Source organism: Nylanderia fulva, unplaced genomic scaffold, assembly GCF_048542155.1.
Source record: "Nylanderia fulva isolate GAGA-0341 unplaced genomic scaffold, ASM4854215v1 Scaffold13, whole genome shotgun sequence".
NCBI lineage: Eukaryota > Metazoa > Arthropoda > Insecta > Hymenoptera > Formicidae > Nylanderia > Nylanderia fulva.
The window spans coordinates 3,304,526-3,322,057 of NW_028189518.1; the positions used below are offsets into that span (position 1 = coordinate 3,304,526).

The 17,532-nt window shown below is 33.5% G+C and overlaps 4 protein-coding genes and 1 pseudogene across 8 annotated transcripts; 3 read left to right on the plus strand and 2 right to left on the minus strand.

Annotated features, from left to right (window-relative positions):
- Positions 1 to 482: 482 nt before the first annotated feature.
- LOC114932525 (uncharacterized) lies at positions 483 to 2,357 on the plus strand (annotated as a pseudogene).
- On the minus strand, positions 2,074 to 8,087 carry LOC114932413 (heat shock 70 kDa protein cognate 4). Of its 3 annotated transcripts, none has more exons than XM_029304584.2 (5): positions 7,879 to 8,087; positions 7,079 to 7,144; positions 5,504 to 5,761; positions 3,243 to 4,487; positions 2,074 to 3,145 (listed from the first exon to the last, which is right to left on the minus strand). In XM_029304584.2, the coding sequence occupies exons 3-5, from the start codon at positions 5,706 to 5,708 to the stop codon at positions 2,655 to 2,657; spliced, it is 1,941 nt and encodes a 646-aa protein (XP_029160417.2). In that variant the 5' UTR covers positions 5,709 to 5,761; positions 7,079 to 7,144; positions 7,879 to 8,087; the 3' UTR covers positions 2,074 to 2,654. The 3 variants fall into 3 exon arrangements, with proteins under 3 accessions (XP_029160417.2, XP_029160416.2, XP_029160415.2); XM_029304583.2 differs by lacking the exon at positions 7,879 to 8,087 and adding an exon at positions 7,321 to 7,493; XM_029304582.2 differs by lacking the exons at positions 7,079 to 7,144; positions 7,879 to 8,087 and adding an exon at positions 6,500 to 6,614.
- ICA69 (islet cell autoantigen 1-like protein) lies at positions 7,773 to 14,417 on the plus strand. 3 transcript variants are annotated; one of them, XM_029304586.2, is made up of 6 exons: positions 7,773 to 8,268; positions 8,841 to 9,109; positions 9,279 to 9,621; positions 9,784 to 10,044; positions 10,123 to 10,747; positions 10,829 to 14,417. In XM_029304586.2, the coding sequence occupies exons 1-6, from the start codon at positions 8,258 to 8,260 to the stop codon at positions 10,943 to 10,945; spliced, it is 1,626 nt and encodes a 541-aa protein (XP_029160419.1). In that variant the 5' UTR covers positions 7,773 to 8,257; the 3' UTR covers positions 10,946 to 14,417. The 3 variants fall into 3 exon arrangements, with proteins under 3 accessions (XP_029160419.1, XP_029160421.1, XP_029160420.1); XM_029304587.2 differs by lacking the exon at positions 7,773 to 8,268 and adding an exon at positions 8,332 to 8,449; XM_029304588.2 differs by lacking the exon at positions 8,841 to 9,109.
- On the minus strand, positions 11,391 to 15,505 carry LOC114932469 (armadillo repeat-containing protein 8). Its single transcript, XM_029304685.2, has 8 exons — positions 15,300 to 15,505; positions 15,106 to 15,179; positions 14,488 to 14,938; positions 13,921 to 14,415; positions 13,520 to 13,811; positions 12,402 to 12,925; positions 11,928 to 12,094; positions 11,391 to 11,833 (listed from the first exon to the last, which is right to left on the minus strand). Exons 1-8 carry the CDS (start codon positions 15,324 to 15,326, stop codon positions 11,797 to 11,799), a joined length of 2,067 nt encoding a protein of 688 aa, XP_029160518.1. The 5' UTR covers positions 15,327 to 15,505; the 3' UTR covers positions 11,391 to 11,796.
- Positions 15,506 to 15,786: 281 nt separating this feature from the next.
- Positions 15,787 to 17,393, plus strand: LOC114932470 (vesicle transport protein GOT1B). Its single transcript, XM_029304686.2, has 4 exons — positions 15,787 to 16,165; positions 16,279 to 16,370; positions 16,456 to 16,634; positions 16,720 to 17,393. The coding sequence occupies exons 1-4, from the start codon at positions 16,141 to 16,143 to the stop codon at positions 16,844 to 16,846; spliced, it is 423 nt and encodes a 140-aa protein (XP_029160519.1). The 5' UTR covers positions 15,787 to 16,140; the 3' UTR covers positions 16,847 to 17,393.
- The last annotated feature ends 139 nt before the right edge of the window (positions 17,394 to 17,532 follow it).

Genomic DNA, 17,532 nt, shown 5'->3' on the forward strand with positions numbered 1-17,532 from the left:
AGCTTATTGCGAGGTGCAAAAAAGTTCTTCACTTTTGGTAAGATCTTCAAAAACAACACACATATATAGCTATAAATACAAATTCTATAAACTCCTTAGCAAAGTATTTCATAGATATATTTAATATAAAAATTAAAATTACTATTTTATCACATATATTATTTTTTATATCATACATATATATAATATACATTAGTTGCTTTACTTTTGATATTTTATTATAAACTATTAATTCATATATTTTATATATTTTTTTACATATTTCGTATGTAAAATAACGTTAAGTTAGTATAATATAAAATCATTTGTAAAAAGAGCATGTGTCCCAAAAAGTTAATTGAAGGTTTTCATTATTCAAAATCTTGTGCATTGTTAATGATATGTATAGTGTTTCCCTAAAAATTGACTTAATTTACTAAAACCACGTTGTGTTTAGGGCAAATATCACGCAATCTGAACTTCGTTAATATTATAATAGTAATGTCCTATATTTTGTATCTGATATACCAGGGAAAACATACTAGACTTTCAGAATATCTCTAACATTCTTCCTAGAAAAATTGAAAATACTTCAACGCTTTTTAAAAAGTACTCTATATCAAAAATATAATTTTGTTCTAATTTACAGATATAAACGTATCAATCAATAAGGAAATTGAAGGCAAAAAAATGGAAGAAGAAATCTCTGTGCAAATAGAAAACAACTCGCCCTCAATAGAGCACACTTTACGCCCGATAGTATTTTTTTCTTGGTTCCTTGGAGTCGGCGTTGCACGTCCGCGAAAGTGTCCTAAAGCTGTCACGTTAATCCTACGTATTATTCACTTCGGAATATGTTCCGTCATCGTGGCTTATGGTGCGATAGATTTCTTCACCTTCGGTAAGGTTTTCAAAAGTGACATATACAAGATTATGTACTACATGAGCAAAGTGATGTCTTATGTGTCGGCATATTACTACGTTTATCACGGCGTCGGGCAGTATGAGAAGTGGCCTGAATTAATGAACAAAATGAAGAATGTCGATCAGAAGATCAGAAAAGAAACGTCTATGAACGATCGACCGATAAAAATTATCGAAGTGCTGGCTATTTTCGCAACAATTGTTTGCGGTCCACTATTTCTAATCATACACGCTCTATATTATTTTTTCACGCGTCCCGAAGATATTTTCGCATCTGACTTGCTACTTTATTATACGATAGCTCAGTCATTGATCAACAGCTTCATATTTGACGTTATCGTCTATGTGCTATATCATAGATTTCAAACGATAAATGAATTAATCGTGCAATTAAATGACAGATTTAGTGCACCATTGATTACGCTTAAACTCAGATGTTTTAGAGAATTACACACGGGTAAGTGCTCGTATTTTATTAAAAATATTTTTACAATCTCTTTGAAGATAAATATTACTTTAAAATATTAATTGTGGAATATTACTTTATTAATTATAATATATTAATACTATTTTATTAATTTTATTATTATTAATTTTTAATATTTTTTAAAATCTTTTAAAGTAATATTCTCTTCGCGATAATTTAAATATTATTCACGTAAGACAAAAGATAGGTAATTCGATGTGTAGTACAATATTGTGATATTACATTGTTAAATTAAGAAGATAATTATGTTCTACAGGAATTTGTGATCTGGTCACGATGGTAAACGATATTCACGGTTTTCAACTTCTTCTATTCTCGGCAAATTGCTTCACCATGGTCGTAGCTGTGCTATTTAGAATTTACATGGGCGTTGTAGAAAAAAATGACGCATTTATGCTGATCAATAATATACTTTGGTTTTTATATGCCGCACAATTCGGCCTAATGTGTTGGATTTGTACACTCGCGCGTCAAGAAGCCGACAAAACTGGAATAATTATATATAAGATTATATTAAATTGCAACAATGTGAATATTCGTAAACTAAACGGTACAAGAAATCAACTAAATCTAGAAGTACCATCAGAAATCCAAGACGGCGAGCAAAATTTTAATAGAAGTAGCAGTTATAATAATCTAAACTATATTGTTATAGAAAATTTGCGTAAAAACCTGGACAAAGATTGTGTCAGAAACGAGATCAATGATTTTTCTATTCAATTACAGCAGCATCGAGTAACAATTACAGCTTGCAACTTTTTTGAAATGAATAATGCTCTACTTAGTGGTGTGAGTATACAATTTTATAATAAATATATAAATTTCTTTGGAAATTATAATATATAATTTACAGCACTATTAAAACAAATTTCTTTTTCAGTTCGTCGGTGTAATTACTACTTATTTAATAATTCTCGTTCAATTTTATCGACCCGAAAATTAACGCAATTCAATGGAAACTAAATAAAAAATTATCATATTTCAAATCGCACTAAAAAATAGGAAAAATATAAAATTTGTGTATATATATATATATAACCAACATAATATATATTAATTTTTAATATAAATATTTATTATAATATATTAACTTCTAATATAAATATTATAACAAATTTATCATATTATATTCTTTAAAAAATAAAAAATGTTATTTTACAAGAAATAAACTAAAATGACTGTCAAACATAAATAATAATAATACGCATTGTAAAATAAGATGAAATGAAAAGTTGTGCGAGAAGAAAAAAACAGAAGATTCAATTTAATCGACTTCTTCGATGGTTGGTCCGGCACCTCCGGTACCACCGGCACCAGGATTAGGTCCTGCTCCTCCAGCACCAGGGAAACCACCAGGTGCTCCACCGCTTTGATAAAGTTTCGTGACGATAGGATTGCAAATAGCCTCCAATTCTTTCTGCTTGTCAGCAAACTCTTCCTTCTCCGCTAATTGATTGGCATCCAACCATGAAATAATTTCGTTGCACTTGGACATAACTTTTTCCTTATCAGACGCATCAATCTTATCTTTAACTTTTTCATCCTCTATCGTGCTCTTCATGTTAAAGCAATACGATTCAAGAGCGTTTTTAGCACTAATCCTTTCTCGTTGCTGTTCATCTTCTGAGCGATATTGGTCGGCTTCATTTACCATCCTTTCTATCTCCTCTTTCGATAAACGGCCTTTGTCATTGGTAATTGTGATTTTATTTTCTTTACCTGTAGATTTCTCAATCGCAGAGACATTCAATATACCTATAAAATAAAATAGAAAAATAAGAAATGCGTTAATTAAATTATTAAATAATAGATTAAATATTTGATTGTAAAAAAACCTCAATGTTTAACTTACCATTTGCGTCAATATCAAAAGTAACTTCAATTTGCGGTACACCCCTAGGCGCCGGTGGTATTCCAGTTAATTCAAATTTGCCGAGAATGTTGTTATCCTTGGTCATCGCTCTCTCTCCTTCGTAGACTTGAATAAGTACTCCCGGTTGATTGTCGGAATACGTGGTAAACGTCTGAGTCTGTTTCGTTGGTATCGTCGTGTTCCTCTTGATCAAAGTTGTCATGACACCGCCAGCGGTTTCAATACCCAATGACAACGGAGTTACATCCAACAGAAGTAAATCTTGAACCTCCTCGGACTTGTCACCGTGCAAAATAGCCGCCTGAACCGCTGCGCCGTAAGCAACAGCCTCGTCTGGATTAATTGATTTATTCAGCTCCTTGCCGTTGAAGAAATCTTGAAGTAACTTCTGAATCTTTGGTATCCTGGTGGAACCACCGACTAGAACTATACTATGAACTTGAGCCTTGTCCATCTTTGCGTCTCTAAGTGCTTTCTCGACGGGTTCAAGTGTACTTCTGAATAGATCGGCGCAGAGTTCCTCGAATCTAGCCCTGGTGATTGACGTGTAGAAATCAATACCCTCGAACAAGGAGTCAATCTCGATGCTTGCTTGCGTCGACGAGCTCAACGTTCTCTTCGCCCTTTCGCAGGCTGTCCTCAAACGTCTCAGGGATCTTTTGTTAGTGCTCAAGTCCTTTTTGTATTTCCTCTTGAATTCTTGCACGAAGTGATTCACCATTCGATTGTCGAAGTCCTCGCCGCCAAGATGCGTGTCGCCGGCTGTAGATTTCACCTCGAAGATGCCATCCTCGATTGTCAGAATTGATACGTCGAAGGTACCACCGCCCAAGTCGAAAATCAGGACGTTCTTTTCGCCTGCGGCCTTCTTATCGAGACCGTACGCTATCGCGGCTGCTGTCGGCTCGTTTATTATCCTGAGAACATTCAGACCAGCGATGGCACCAGCATCCTTTGTCGCCTGCCTCTGAGAGTCGTTGAAATACGCTGGTACAGTAATAACGGCGTTTGTCACGGTCTTTCCCAAATACGCCTCCGCTGTCTCCTTCATCTTCGTTAAAACCATGGAGGACACTTCCTCGGGGAAGAAGGTCTTCGTCTCGCCTTTGTACAACACCTCGATCTTTGGTTTGCCTCCGTCATTGACTACCGTGAACGGCCAGTGCTTCATGTCACTCTGTACTGTTGCATCATCGAACCGGCGACCGATCAATCGCTTTGCGTCTTTAGAGAGATAAAAATTATAATATATTATAAATTGTTTTTTCTTCAAAGAACGTTTCTTAAAACATGCCGTGCAACTAGCTGAAGAGGATGTGGATTGTATTGGATTCTGAAGGAATGATTGCTGAACATTGCCTAGAATTATCACCTCGTTAAAAAAAATATTCAATATTTGCCAGCTTTGATATTTATAATTATAATAAGAAAATGCATAATTATAATAAATTATAATTACAAAATTTATAATTTAAAATTTATTAATTAAAAATTTATAGTTATAATCAATTATATTATAAAATTTACTTATTATAATTATAAAATTTATTATCAGAAAATAATTTTGTTTAAAAAAATTTTTAAATAATATACTTACCAATTTTGTTTGTAAAAATTGTAAAAATTGTAAAAATAAATCTAAAAGATTTATCACAATAATGTGCGTCAAACATAATATGCATGTTTGTAAAAATGTATTACGTAAATGTAATATGTTCATTACGAAAAAAAATCAATAAATTCGATATTTAGCGAGATTGCTTATTCGATAATAGCGAGAAATATATCGTATGAATCATTTTGATTTCGATCCAACATGAATCGGTAAATAGTGTTTATCGCTGGCATAAATTAGGATTATATAAAACTGACGTGTCGTCAGAACGTTCGACTATAATGTAAAGGATGAAAATGAGCGGGCAGAGGGAGAAAATTGCGTGCACAGTGACTAGATGCTATGGAAAGATTGTGCAAGGTCACTAGTGCAGTAAAATACACAGTCGAGGTGCATTACGTGTAAAACACAGTTTCAAGTTCAATTCCAAAGAATCGAAAAAAATTCACAAATGACAATCTTGATTTAAAATAAATTCTTTTGTGTCTAATACGTCAAAGTTACAACGTACATGCATGTTTAATTAATATAATCTTTAAAATCATTAAAATATCAAGTATCAAAACTCGCTAAATTACTAACGTGCGATATAAGTATCGCATTGCATAAAAATTTTTCAACTCACCGAAGATGGTGTTGCTGGGGTTCATGGCAACCTGATTTTTCGCCGCATCGCCGATCAACCTCTCGGTGTCGGTGAAGGCTACATAACTTGGTGTAGTCCGGTCACCCTGATCATTGGCGATGATTTCAACTTTTCCGTGTTGGAAGACACCCACGCAGGAATATGTGGTACCTAAGTCAATTCCGACTGCCGGTGCTTTCGACATCGTGTTATCCTTATTCTCTCTTATTACAAGCAATCTCTCAATGCGATCGAATACTGAAAGTGAAATATATGATGTCAGCTATTATATGTGCATCACGATGAAAAAAAACAGCTCAATTAATTCAATTCCGAGAAAAGTGAAGTTGGCGGAATATAGTCGCGTATTTCGCGCTCGAAATAGTGCGACGCAATAGACTTGTTTCTCGAATAATCGATTGACAATTAAGTGAACAACTTCATCGTTTGCAGAATTATTTTTACAATTATAAAAATGTATTATGGTACATTTCTAAATTGTTGTAAGAAAAATTGTGAAATTTTCATCATTTACTTTAGTGGATAACCTTGTAAAAACGTTTATTTTCTACGATTAGTTTGCGATGCGTCATTGCAAGGTTTGTCTAGAAATTACGATGACATGTCGTGCGGACAAATAACATAAAACTACAAAGATTCTCATTCAAAGATAATGTATTCTAGTTATATTATTCCAACCAAATTCTGATAAAATTGCACTTCCGCTTTTTTGCACAATTGAATTACAATTTCAAATTATATAATAAAACGAGGGAAAAAACACATTATTTATACATATTTAAATCTATTAAAATATAAATAAGTTTTGATACAAAAAAAAAACTACGTAAAAATTCGTATTTAAACAGCTTCAATTGGATAAATGAAAGATTTCACGGCAAGTGATGCAATTTTCAGAAAAAAATTAACTTACATTACCATACGATTATTTCGTTAAGAAATGAATTTGAAGTTGAAAATACACGGAATATTCACCTTGTCGTAGCTTTTCTGTCGTAGACGATTTATAATCTGCGAGTCGGCGCTAAAGAATGTGGGCACTTGCGGAACACCTTACTCCTGTCACGTTCGTTCGAAACTGAGAACGCGGGCTTGCACCGCGCTTTTAAATATACCGAATCGCCCGTTTCGAGAAGCTTCCGCGGATGACCAATCGCGGCGCGGATTCTCGAATCCCCGAGATGCTTCCATCGGCGCATGCGTAGAGAAGGAAGGAGAGACATCGTGCAACGGGATGAAACGACGTAGAAAAATACGGCGCACGATATAGAATATCCACGGCTATAATTAACCGCACGAATCATGTTGCTTTCGATGAAATATCATATCTGGCGCATCGATGAAACAAAGAATATGCTTGTTTGCTAAATATCGATCAGCTGTACAATTGGAATCGCGCTCGAGTATCTTCTAGAAATGGCAAGAAATTGCGCGACAATAACTCGCGTTCGAATATACGAGATCAATCGCGTTTGCGCGGGAAGATTCCAGAAAATGCGCGATTTATCAAAGTAAATTTATGTTTTTATGTTTTTATTCCTACGAAATACGTACTCTATTTTTTCCAATCTTCTGTCCTGGCAATTGATGTTTCGATTCACGCTGATAACCAATCGTAACCTAAATGTGTGAAAATAAATGTTATTATTATTGGTCATTAATTAACAAACTTTTTTGTCATGGCAACAGGAATAGTCTTAGATTATGATAAATATTAATACAATTTTGGCGCAATAAAAACATCTTTCTCTATATCAAAAAATAAAAGTTGTAAATGGAGTAAAAATAATACATACCTAATTTCTTTGAGTATATCAATTAATGGATCGACGAGTTTTTTATTCGATCGAATGTTCGAACAGAATTGCGAAACTACGTGCTCTATTTAGATAAAGATATTCGTAAAATATATCCTGAACGGCTGTAATTTAAGCAAACAGCTTTACTGAGTAAATTGCACGATAAAAATAACTCTGGCGTTACACAAAATTTAACAGGAAGTTACATCAGCGCTACCTATACGTTGATAAACTCAACTTAGAAGTCGCAATCTGCCTAATCGACTGAAGATAAAAGAAATTATAATATATATATATATATTTATAAAAGAATCAGTTTTTTGCATTTAATTAATTTAATATATATATTATATGTTCAAAGGAAAATTTCGTTGTGTCTTACGCAAATAAAATGATTAATAAAAATAATACAATTACTCAAAGAGATGGGTTCATTATTTATAATTATCATAATGATCGATTCGGGTTCCACAATTGCGATCGTGAGATCTCGTCTGACAAAAATTGAACAGCTGATTCGTATTATAATAATATATAATTAATTTATCCGCTTACATATTCTCTCTTATCGTGACGCGAACCATATATTTCGAGCATCCAATCACGACGTCTCGGCGCTATTCCGTTCTAATGTCAGTATTGGTCGATTAAAGCTGGTGGTTGTCCCTTGTCGGACATGACAAGTTGGCCTTCGTGGCCTGTTTCTTCCTGCTTGATAAGCTGTCATGTAGAAATGCCACGACTGTCGTCGCACCATTAGACACTCTCGACCATCAACTGTGCAATCGAAATGCAATATCATAGTGCGAGGAATAATGATGTGCACAATGTGATATACAATTGAATGACGATTTACGGTTTTCGAGCTCATGCTTTGTGATTGTAAACATTAACTCACGCACTCTCGTACCCAGGTAGCAGCAGGTCTTCCGTTATGAATGCTTAGTAAGTTTTCCCTTTTTTTCCTCTTCTTATCTAGATTTTGTTGTCCTGAAACGCTTGGTTTATCTCACTGATAAGTGGGTTGCATGCAAATCCAGTGGTGAACAATGGCCTTGGAAAGACGAGAATTGTCATTCTCTTAGTCTAAATAGATTCTAATTTCTAACTATTCTAAATCAATATGGTAGTTCATCACCTCTTTGTGTTATTAATAGATATCATGTAAACTAATTTTTTTATAAATCTTGTGAATTTATTTCTTCGTCACTAGTGTCTAAAAAAGTTATGGATATTAATTAGATATATTGTCCATGGGCACTATTTGCAAACTTTTCACTTATTAATTGAAAAAAGAAAATCTGTAGTTTATTAACAGATTTATTTAAATAATTATTAAAAATCAGTAAAATTAAACATATATTTTAGTATATTTAATTTTTTTGTTATAATGAAAACGTATTGCACTTATATATATATTATTTCAAATTCTTTTGCATATATTCTCTTTATTAATCATTACATTTAATAATATATATTGATTAAAACTTACACAAATTGTTTTATCTTGTGTATAGTAATAGAGGTGCACCAGGTATATCAGGAAATACATTTGATTGTTGGGTTCAAAAATCTAATATGCATGATGATTCTGCTATAACAAAAATGCAACATCAATTCTGGGTAACAAAGCAAGTTTTGTCTCGGAGATTAGGAAAGAAAGAAGACGAATGTATAATTGCTTCGGATGCTGAATTGGATGCAAAGCTAGAGTTGTTTCGCAGTATTCAAGAATCTTGTTCTTACTTACAAAGAGTTATTGACAGATATCAAGAAAGATTATGCAGTGCGTTTTAACACAATTTCTAATAAAGGATAATATATTAATTAATATATTAAATGCTACTCTCTAACATATCTCTATTATATCTTGACTTTAAAAAAATTAAGTTATAAGAATAGATTTATATATAATATTATGATAATAAAATAATTTAAATTTTTATTTTATATAGATTTAGCTCAGGAAGAAAATGGAATGGGACGTTTCTTGAAGGATGCTGGGAAACAAGATAAAACTCGTGCTGGCAAGATGATGTCAGCAGTTGGAAAATCCTTATCTTATTCAGGTCAGCAAAGGCTTGCATTAAGAGCTCCTTTGGGTCGACTGTATCAAGAGGTAGAAACATTTAGGCAAAGAGCTATCGAAGATACATTACAAAATGTGCAAGCAATGGAAAAAGCTCGTACAGAATATCGAGCTGCCCTATCATGGATGAAAAATATTTCTCAAGATTTAGATCCAGATACGTCCAAACAAGTAGAGAGATTTAAAAAAGTTCAAGCACGTGTCAAACAGTAAGTTCCATTTTGCACTTTCACTTATAATAAAAGTATAATCACAGATTTAATCTAAGTTCCTCTTCTTTAACCATTATAGTTAATTAAATTACATGTACTGTATTTGTCTTTATAAATTTAATTATATATTTAAAAACCTTTATATCTGTTACAATTTAGGGGCAAAATAATTTTTGACAATCTGGCCCTTGACTGTCTTCAGAAGGTTGATTTATTAGCAGCAGCAAGGTGCAATATGTTCAGTCATGCCTTAGTTTTATACCAAACCACACTCCTGAATTTTACAAAGAAATCTACACAAGCTTATTCTACGATAGCAAACAGCTTTAAAGGCTATCAACATTTTGATTTTACTGTTGTACGAGAACTGGCTGAAACTTCTAGTAAATTGGCACAAGAAACAGGTGGTGATGAGGATAAGTAAGTTACAAAATAAAAATAAATATAAAAGATTGAAAATAAATAGTGTCATCATTTTTGTAATATTAATTTTTATAGATTACCATTTTTTGATATGGATTATCATGATGATGTTGAGGAAGCACAAGAAGCTACTACAAATTCAGAAAATACATCAGAAAAAACTAAACAAACTGAAAAGCTCTTGGATATAGAAAATGAGCCAAAAGATATATTGATACATTTAGATTCGACTACAAATTCTTCGAGCAATGGAATCGTGCATAATACTAATGATGTGGAAAGTGATAAAGGTCTTGAAGAATTCTTTGCAAATCTGAACTTAGAAAAGGATGTTTCTAATACCACTGGACAATCAACTACTAAAACTGAGAAAAATGATCATTCCAAATTTGAGAAAACTTCTGAAGAACAAAAGTTAGCAATGGATATATTTGAAGAGTGCAATACAGATTTTAATTTATCCGATTTACCATTGTTGTCATCAGAAACTCAACAGGAGCAATCATTAAATTTTTTGGCTTCTGAAAGTGCAGCACTATTCGATGAAATTCTAAATGACAAGCAGCAATGTACGAGCAATGATTGGGAAGGCATATCAAATGATACTTTTCTACCACCAAACATTTTGAAACAGAGTTTAGGAGATGCAGCACTAGGTATGGGACAGAAGAGTACCACAACTAATAGCACAGACGACAAAGTAAGCATCTAAATTAATAGTAATAATCCCCTTCTCCTCTTCGTGCCTCGTACGATTAATATCGCAATATTCTTTTCATAGAAAAAGAACAAGACTGGAAAGCAGAAAGGTAATTCGTGGTTGGATTTATTTGCAGAATTGGATCCATTGGCTAATCCAATGGAGAATCTTTCCGGCGATAGTAATGCTTCTGCTTAATTCATAATGCAATTTAATATTATCTTGACACTCTGGTTATTTAATATTTATAACAATAAGGAAAAAACTGATCATTATTATTTATTGCCAATGAATATCATGATGCAGTGAATGCATAAAATTTAATGTTGTTATTTGGTACAAGTTTGTATCTTGTATCAGTATTGACGAATTTGTAAATTTTAAAATTTTTAACATTCCAGATTTCTTTTTAATGGAATTGTCATAAGAATCAAAACTATTTAAATTACATGAATTTTTTCATATAAGCTAGAGACACGTACCAAAGATAAAATTTAATGTTTATTGAACATTTTATGCTAGTCATATATATTTTCTTTCAAATATATATTAAAAAATCTTAAATATAAATAAATTTATTATGGAATTCTTCTAACATAAATATATCCATACAAAGGAATGGACACAAAGTATACTACATAAATATTGTATGCGCTTTCTGTGTTTATTTCAAGTTCTTTTCATGATTTTATTTTTTCTCTTAATTTTTTTTTCTTATTGCATAATCAATCCATCTGAAGCCTCTGCTTGTAAACAAATATTGTAAATTAATAGATATCAAATCCATTATTACTTTTAATAAAGTCAAAGAAATTGTATATTTTTTCACAATTACTTTCTGTATTAAATTAAATAAATACTACAAAGTTACAGGCATAGGCTCAGAAATGTCTCAATTTGTTCATCTTATTTATAACTTTCAAGTACTTATACACATCATCAACCGAGGTAATCACAGTATTAATGCTAAAGTCGTAATGTATTTCAAATATAAAAAAGACACTTGAAATCATCCGAAATCTAATCTTCGTCGGTAATACGTTTCAAGTTCAAGTCTCGTAAAATTGCGATAGGGCAGTCTTGACTCTGAAATGGAAATAACAATGAGATTTGTTAATACAAAAGTTTACAATAAGTGACAATAAAATAGTGGGTGGGGCATAATATTTATCTTTCATACTTCTCAAACAATTGGGTGTCTTTCGTGTGACGTAGCTGTTGCAAGATACGATAAATTCCTAATTCTCTTAGACGCGCTTGTCGTTGCGCGGCACCGGGTTCCTCTCTCCAGACTAGATTACATACACAGAAAATCGCTGCGACTTGTAGTTTCACATTGCTATGCATCTACATAAAATATATACATTGTACATATACTATAACATATATATATGTATACAATTAAGACATTTAAAAGATAATTGTTAAATTAATAGATAGAATGTGAATGCTTCGATTTAATCATTTAATGCACACATTTGGCATCACCAAGCTTATGGCAATCAAATTTTTATGCTATTTTATTCTATTGTAAATAAAACAACCGTCCATAAGCATGAACAACGCCGCCTTATTTGTAGAATCCAAAAGAAACAGATATTAATTGAAGTAATGAAATATTGAAGAGAAAAAGTAAAATATTATAATTACGAACCATGTAATCCATGAGTTTCTTAAGCACGTCGTCATTAGCCATAATGTGATCTCTAGCTCGATCACCATCAGCTACATTTGCTAAGATGCAAAGCGCTTGTTCTTTGACATCCGCCGGATGTTCCGGATCTTCCAATACTAGGATAACCGCTTGCATAACATGAGTGGCATGTTCGCCCATTATACGATCTATGTGAGCCTTAGTAGAGAGCAAGTTTCGTAACAGCCCCAGCGTCTTCATCAGAACGCTCAATTCAGGATCGGCCAGAAGGCGAAAGATTTGATCGGTGCCCAAGCACGAAAGTATTTGCGATTTTACACGTTGCTCCGCTTGAAAAGCCACGTTCATTAAGGCCCAAATCCCGTTCAGTCGGAGTGCCGATTCGGGTCGTTTAGTGAGTGAACACAACAATTCTACTCCGCCGGATTCGAGAATTGGTTCTTTGCTCGGACTAAACTCCAATAGTAAATTACATAAAGTACTCGAGGCAACAGTTAATAAATCACCTTCACCTTCGCCTCTACCTATAGTACAATAATTATAACAATGTTAATAGTAACTCATAGTCGGCGTTCGAATACTAATAATAACAGCTAATTATATAAGCATTGATTTCTTTATTCCTTTTCTTCTTTTGGAAAAATGATTTTACAATGTAGATAGAGAAAAGAGAATAGGGATGTATTCACTGTTTTTCTCTACACGCATTAAAAAGCATGTCGTCCTCGTTTCTAAACTCACATATTGATTTTACTTTTTATTTGGAAATACTAAATCGTTTGCTTCTTTGCAAAATATTAATATGACTAATCACGACAAAAAATTTAAAAGATGACGAACTTTTTTGATACGTGTATTTTTATTCAACTACAATTCTCTTGGCTCTTATATAGAATAAAGAAAGAATAATTTACAATATACATGAATACTTCTTTTTGATATTTTTTTTCTTTCTCTTTGATTAAACTGTTCGAAATTTAAAGCTAAATATACCTATACTGTATCTTACATGCAATATATATGCATGCAACATACATGTTTATTAATGTCTATCAATGTCTATTTTAACGTAATCTGTAATATTTTGTTTATTGTAAATGTATATTATCATATTTTACCCTCCAACCCCTTGTCCGCTCCATGTAACAACTGCATAAGCGGCCTCCACACTGCATGATCCTGAAACGTAGTGCGAAGCTGTTGCACACTCCTCGAGAGGGAGTGCAAACATCTAACCGCGGCTAAACGAACGCGGGATCCGCCGGGATCTTGAAGACCAGAGACAACTTGCTCCATAAGACTTTCCGTTTCGATAATACGCTTTCGAATGTCCTCGTCATTAGCACCGAGAGACGCGAATGCTCTAAACGCGGCTTGTCGCATATCTTGCGTTAACGTTGCATCCTGAACCTGGAACAAATGTCGCACACATTTTCAAATAAACGCAACTATAAAAATAATATAAATTTTTTTACTGTACTTTTATCTGTACGTTTATGGTATAATAATTGTGTATTACTTGTGGATGTGGTCTCAGCAACTCCGCTAGTGTCGGTATCAGATGATTACTAATCGACGCTAAACGCTGCAGATCTGTATCAACTTCGGTAAGATACGCAAGTGTCTCGGCCGCGGCGACTCTTTCACGCGGCGGACGGTCTCGATGACACAATCGAACGAGACACGGTAATGCTCGATACACAACTCGCGGATCGGTAGATGGCAACGCACCGGCTCTATGCATGTATGCGATGCATCTTGCAGCTTCGAGCTGTATCAATGAGCTTTTCTCACGTCCCATTAATTGGCCCAGTGCCACAGGCACCAATCTACCATGGACGGTATTGTTTGTGCTGGCTGATGCGACCATAGCTGATACCATGTGATTTTGGTAACACATATTTGCTAAGCAGGCCAGAGCTGGTAATTGAATGTCGGACAGAGGGGAATCCAATTGCATCGCCAACGTTTCCACCGCTCCACCTTTGGACAGAGCGTTTTGCTCTTCTGTCGTCTAATGAATAATTTTACAAATTAGTTTCTTCGTGATTCTAATATCTTTTTTACTTGATAAATTACCCTTTACCTTACATGCCGTGGTTAAAATCGTCGCGACACAGACTTGACAGGTGACGGATCGACTCGCTAAAGACAACAATCGTGGTACTAACGCGGGATCTTGATAAATCGAGTGAACTGGGGCTGCCGCATGTTGGAATACTGTACGCAGACATCGCAAACAGGCTTCGTTCAATTGGTCCAATACTTTTGTCTTGCCATCCATAGAGATCTCAGGAGTCGGTGCGGAAAGCAAGACTTGAAGAAGCAACGGAACTACACCTAAGTCTATAAGCGCCAATACATGCTGGTCTGTGCCTTTAGCTAAAGAGCCCAGTGTTACCGCAGATTCTAATCTTACACGATCTCCCACGGTACCAGACGTATCTCCGAGCAACTGTAAAAGCCGAGGCACAACACCTTGAGCTATAACCGAACCCTTTTGTCTGTTGCTGCCGATCACCGAATTTTTCAGGCATCTGAGAGAAAGAGAGAAAATATCCATGTGCGAAAAGTTAATGCAATTTTTATATATTTAGATAGAGGAATAATTAATATTCAAACTGTCAAACTGTCAAAAAATGTTTGATCGAAGGGCAAACGAATTACGTGACATTCTTAAGGTTAAGTGCAATTAAAAACTCACATAATCGCATCCAGACATTTCTGTGGATCCGGCGAATAGAGTTCGTCGATATAACTCCTGGAACTCTCGATGTCCTGTAAGATCGTGATTTTGTCTTAGGAGTAACGAGGGTATAATAGGGGATCTGCGGGATCTATTGAGAAATGTCAAACGACCGGAGACCGAGTACGAATCCGATACGACGTCGAACTCACCATATATGGCTGCATCACCGAAACCATCTGTAGATTTTTGCGTTCTCACATAAATGTCACGTAAATCCTTTAACTCGATCGATCCCCGCGCGGAGCGACTTCCACGAGGATCAAATCCAGGATTACGCGGAACGTCTGCGACTCGTTCCTCGATCGCGTTCTCGTTCTCGTGTTCTGAAGTGAGCTCAATCTGTCGCCAATGATGCCAACGTCGAAAACGTTTATCCTATATACAGGGTGTTTCAGAACTGCCGGAAAAGTTTCCGTCATTCTGAAACACTCTGTATATATATATATGACAGAAAAGTATGTTCGTTTTTTAGTTGCTTTCTTTCTCGTTCCTTTTCTCTTTTACATGAATGAATGAATTTTAAATTATCATTTTTTTAATTAATTAAATAATTATGCTTATGGTAAAATCAGTAAAATCAATTTATGAAAAAACAATAAATACGCGCATAGATAAAAAGATCGATAATCGATCGAAGTGAATCGAGTAATCGAACGATGATTGATGAGAGGTTTTGCTTTTCTTGAAAAAAAAAAAAATAAAAATGATTTTGTATAATTTCAAAGAGAGATGAGATAAATGAATGGAATATAAAGTGTCGAAATAATAATGTGATAAATTTATTTGCATATGTGCGGAGGGCGTTCACGAAATAGCTGACGCGAAACTTCGTAATAATAACCTCTACATATGTTAGAGTTAATTTGTGCCCCATCATAACCAATGACGTGGATATAGGTTAAGCTCTTCTACGCTTATGTATTGCACATGCGAATAAATAAAATCAGTTATATCGGGCACGAATTTTTCGTGAGGAACAATTTGTAAATAATGTTCGAAATCACGGATACACAGAGTGAGTGCGGAGATTTTTTTCAATCATTATCGACCGACTTGTAACAATAAACCGGCGAATACTTGAAACGACAATTAAATGCTGTTGATTTTAATACAAGGGATGTGTTTCAGAAATCGGGGTGGGATTGGCAGGATTTGGAATTTCTTTCCTATTCCTTGGTGTACTATTACTCTTTGATAAGGGTTTACTTGCTATTGGAAATGTAAAATTATACTCTTGTTACTTTGCATAAGTGTCATATGTACACAATAATTGGATTGACTTCTAATAAATTGTTACATTTTTAGCTATTGTTTATATCGGGACTCGCGTGTGTTATTGGACCATGGAGGACTTTAAATTTCTTCTTTCAAAGACATAAAATGAAAGCCAGTGCCTCCTTCTTAGGAGGCGTTTTTGTAGTACTTATGGGTTGGCCTCTTATAGGGATGATCTTAGAAACTTATGGTTTTATATTGCTATTTAGGTAAGTGTGATGCATTTTAATAAAGTTGATTCTATATAAGATTTATTTTTGTAAATATATAAATTTAATATTTATTTTATTTTAGTGGGTTTCTACCAGTAGCAATAAATTTTCTACGAAGAGTACCTTTATTGGGAACTGTACTGAATATGCCTGGAATCAGTCGAATTTTGGACATAATAGCAGGAGATTCCAATAGGACAACTGTATGATAATTATATAATTTAAACATTTTTAACTTTAATATCAACATTTTTGCTTAAAACTTGTATATAAATCAATCACATATGTAATCATGTTTCATATTCTTTTTCTGTCATTCCTGTTTTAGAATGTCAGTTATCAGATAGAAATTTTTGTACAAAAAAGTATATACGTATTATACAAAAATATATACAATACATACATAAATATATAAATATATATATATATATATATGTATACCTATATATGTATATATAAAATTTGCCTCTTATAAGTGTAAGAAAATATCAGTAAGCATATAGTATAATTGATTTGTATATTTGTTTACATAAATGACTTATGTATAATATATCTGATTACATTAAGGGTATGCTCAATTGCATATGTGCGAAACATTCTATAAAATTTTATATAAAAGAAAAGAAATCTGAATTTTTGGATCTAACTGCTCAATAAATCAGTAAATAATTGCCAAAAGCGCATACCCTTTCCTTAATCAGATAACAAATGTTTTGCGACAAAAAATAAATGGATGTATTTAATGTGTCATATATATTAAGATGTTTTATATACCAAAATTGAGGAGAAATATATTCAATAAAATTCTTTCTCAAATTTTTAAAAAAGAGCAAAAAAATGATGTTGCAAAAATATAACACTGAATTGATATTAATAATTCAAGATATATAACTGT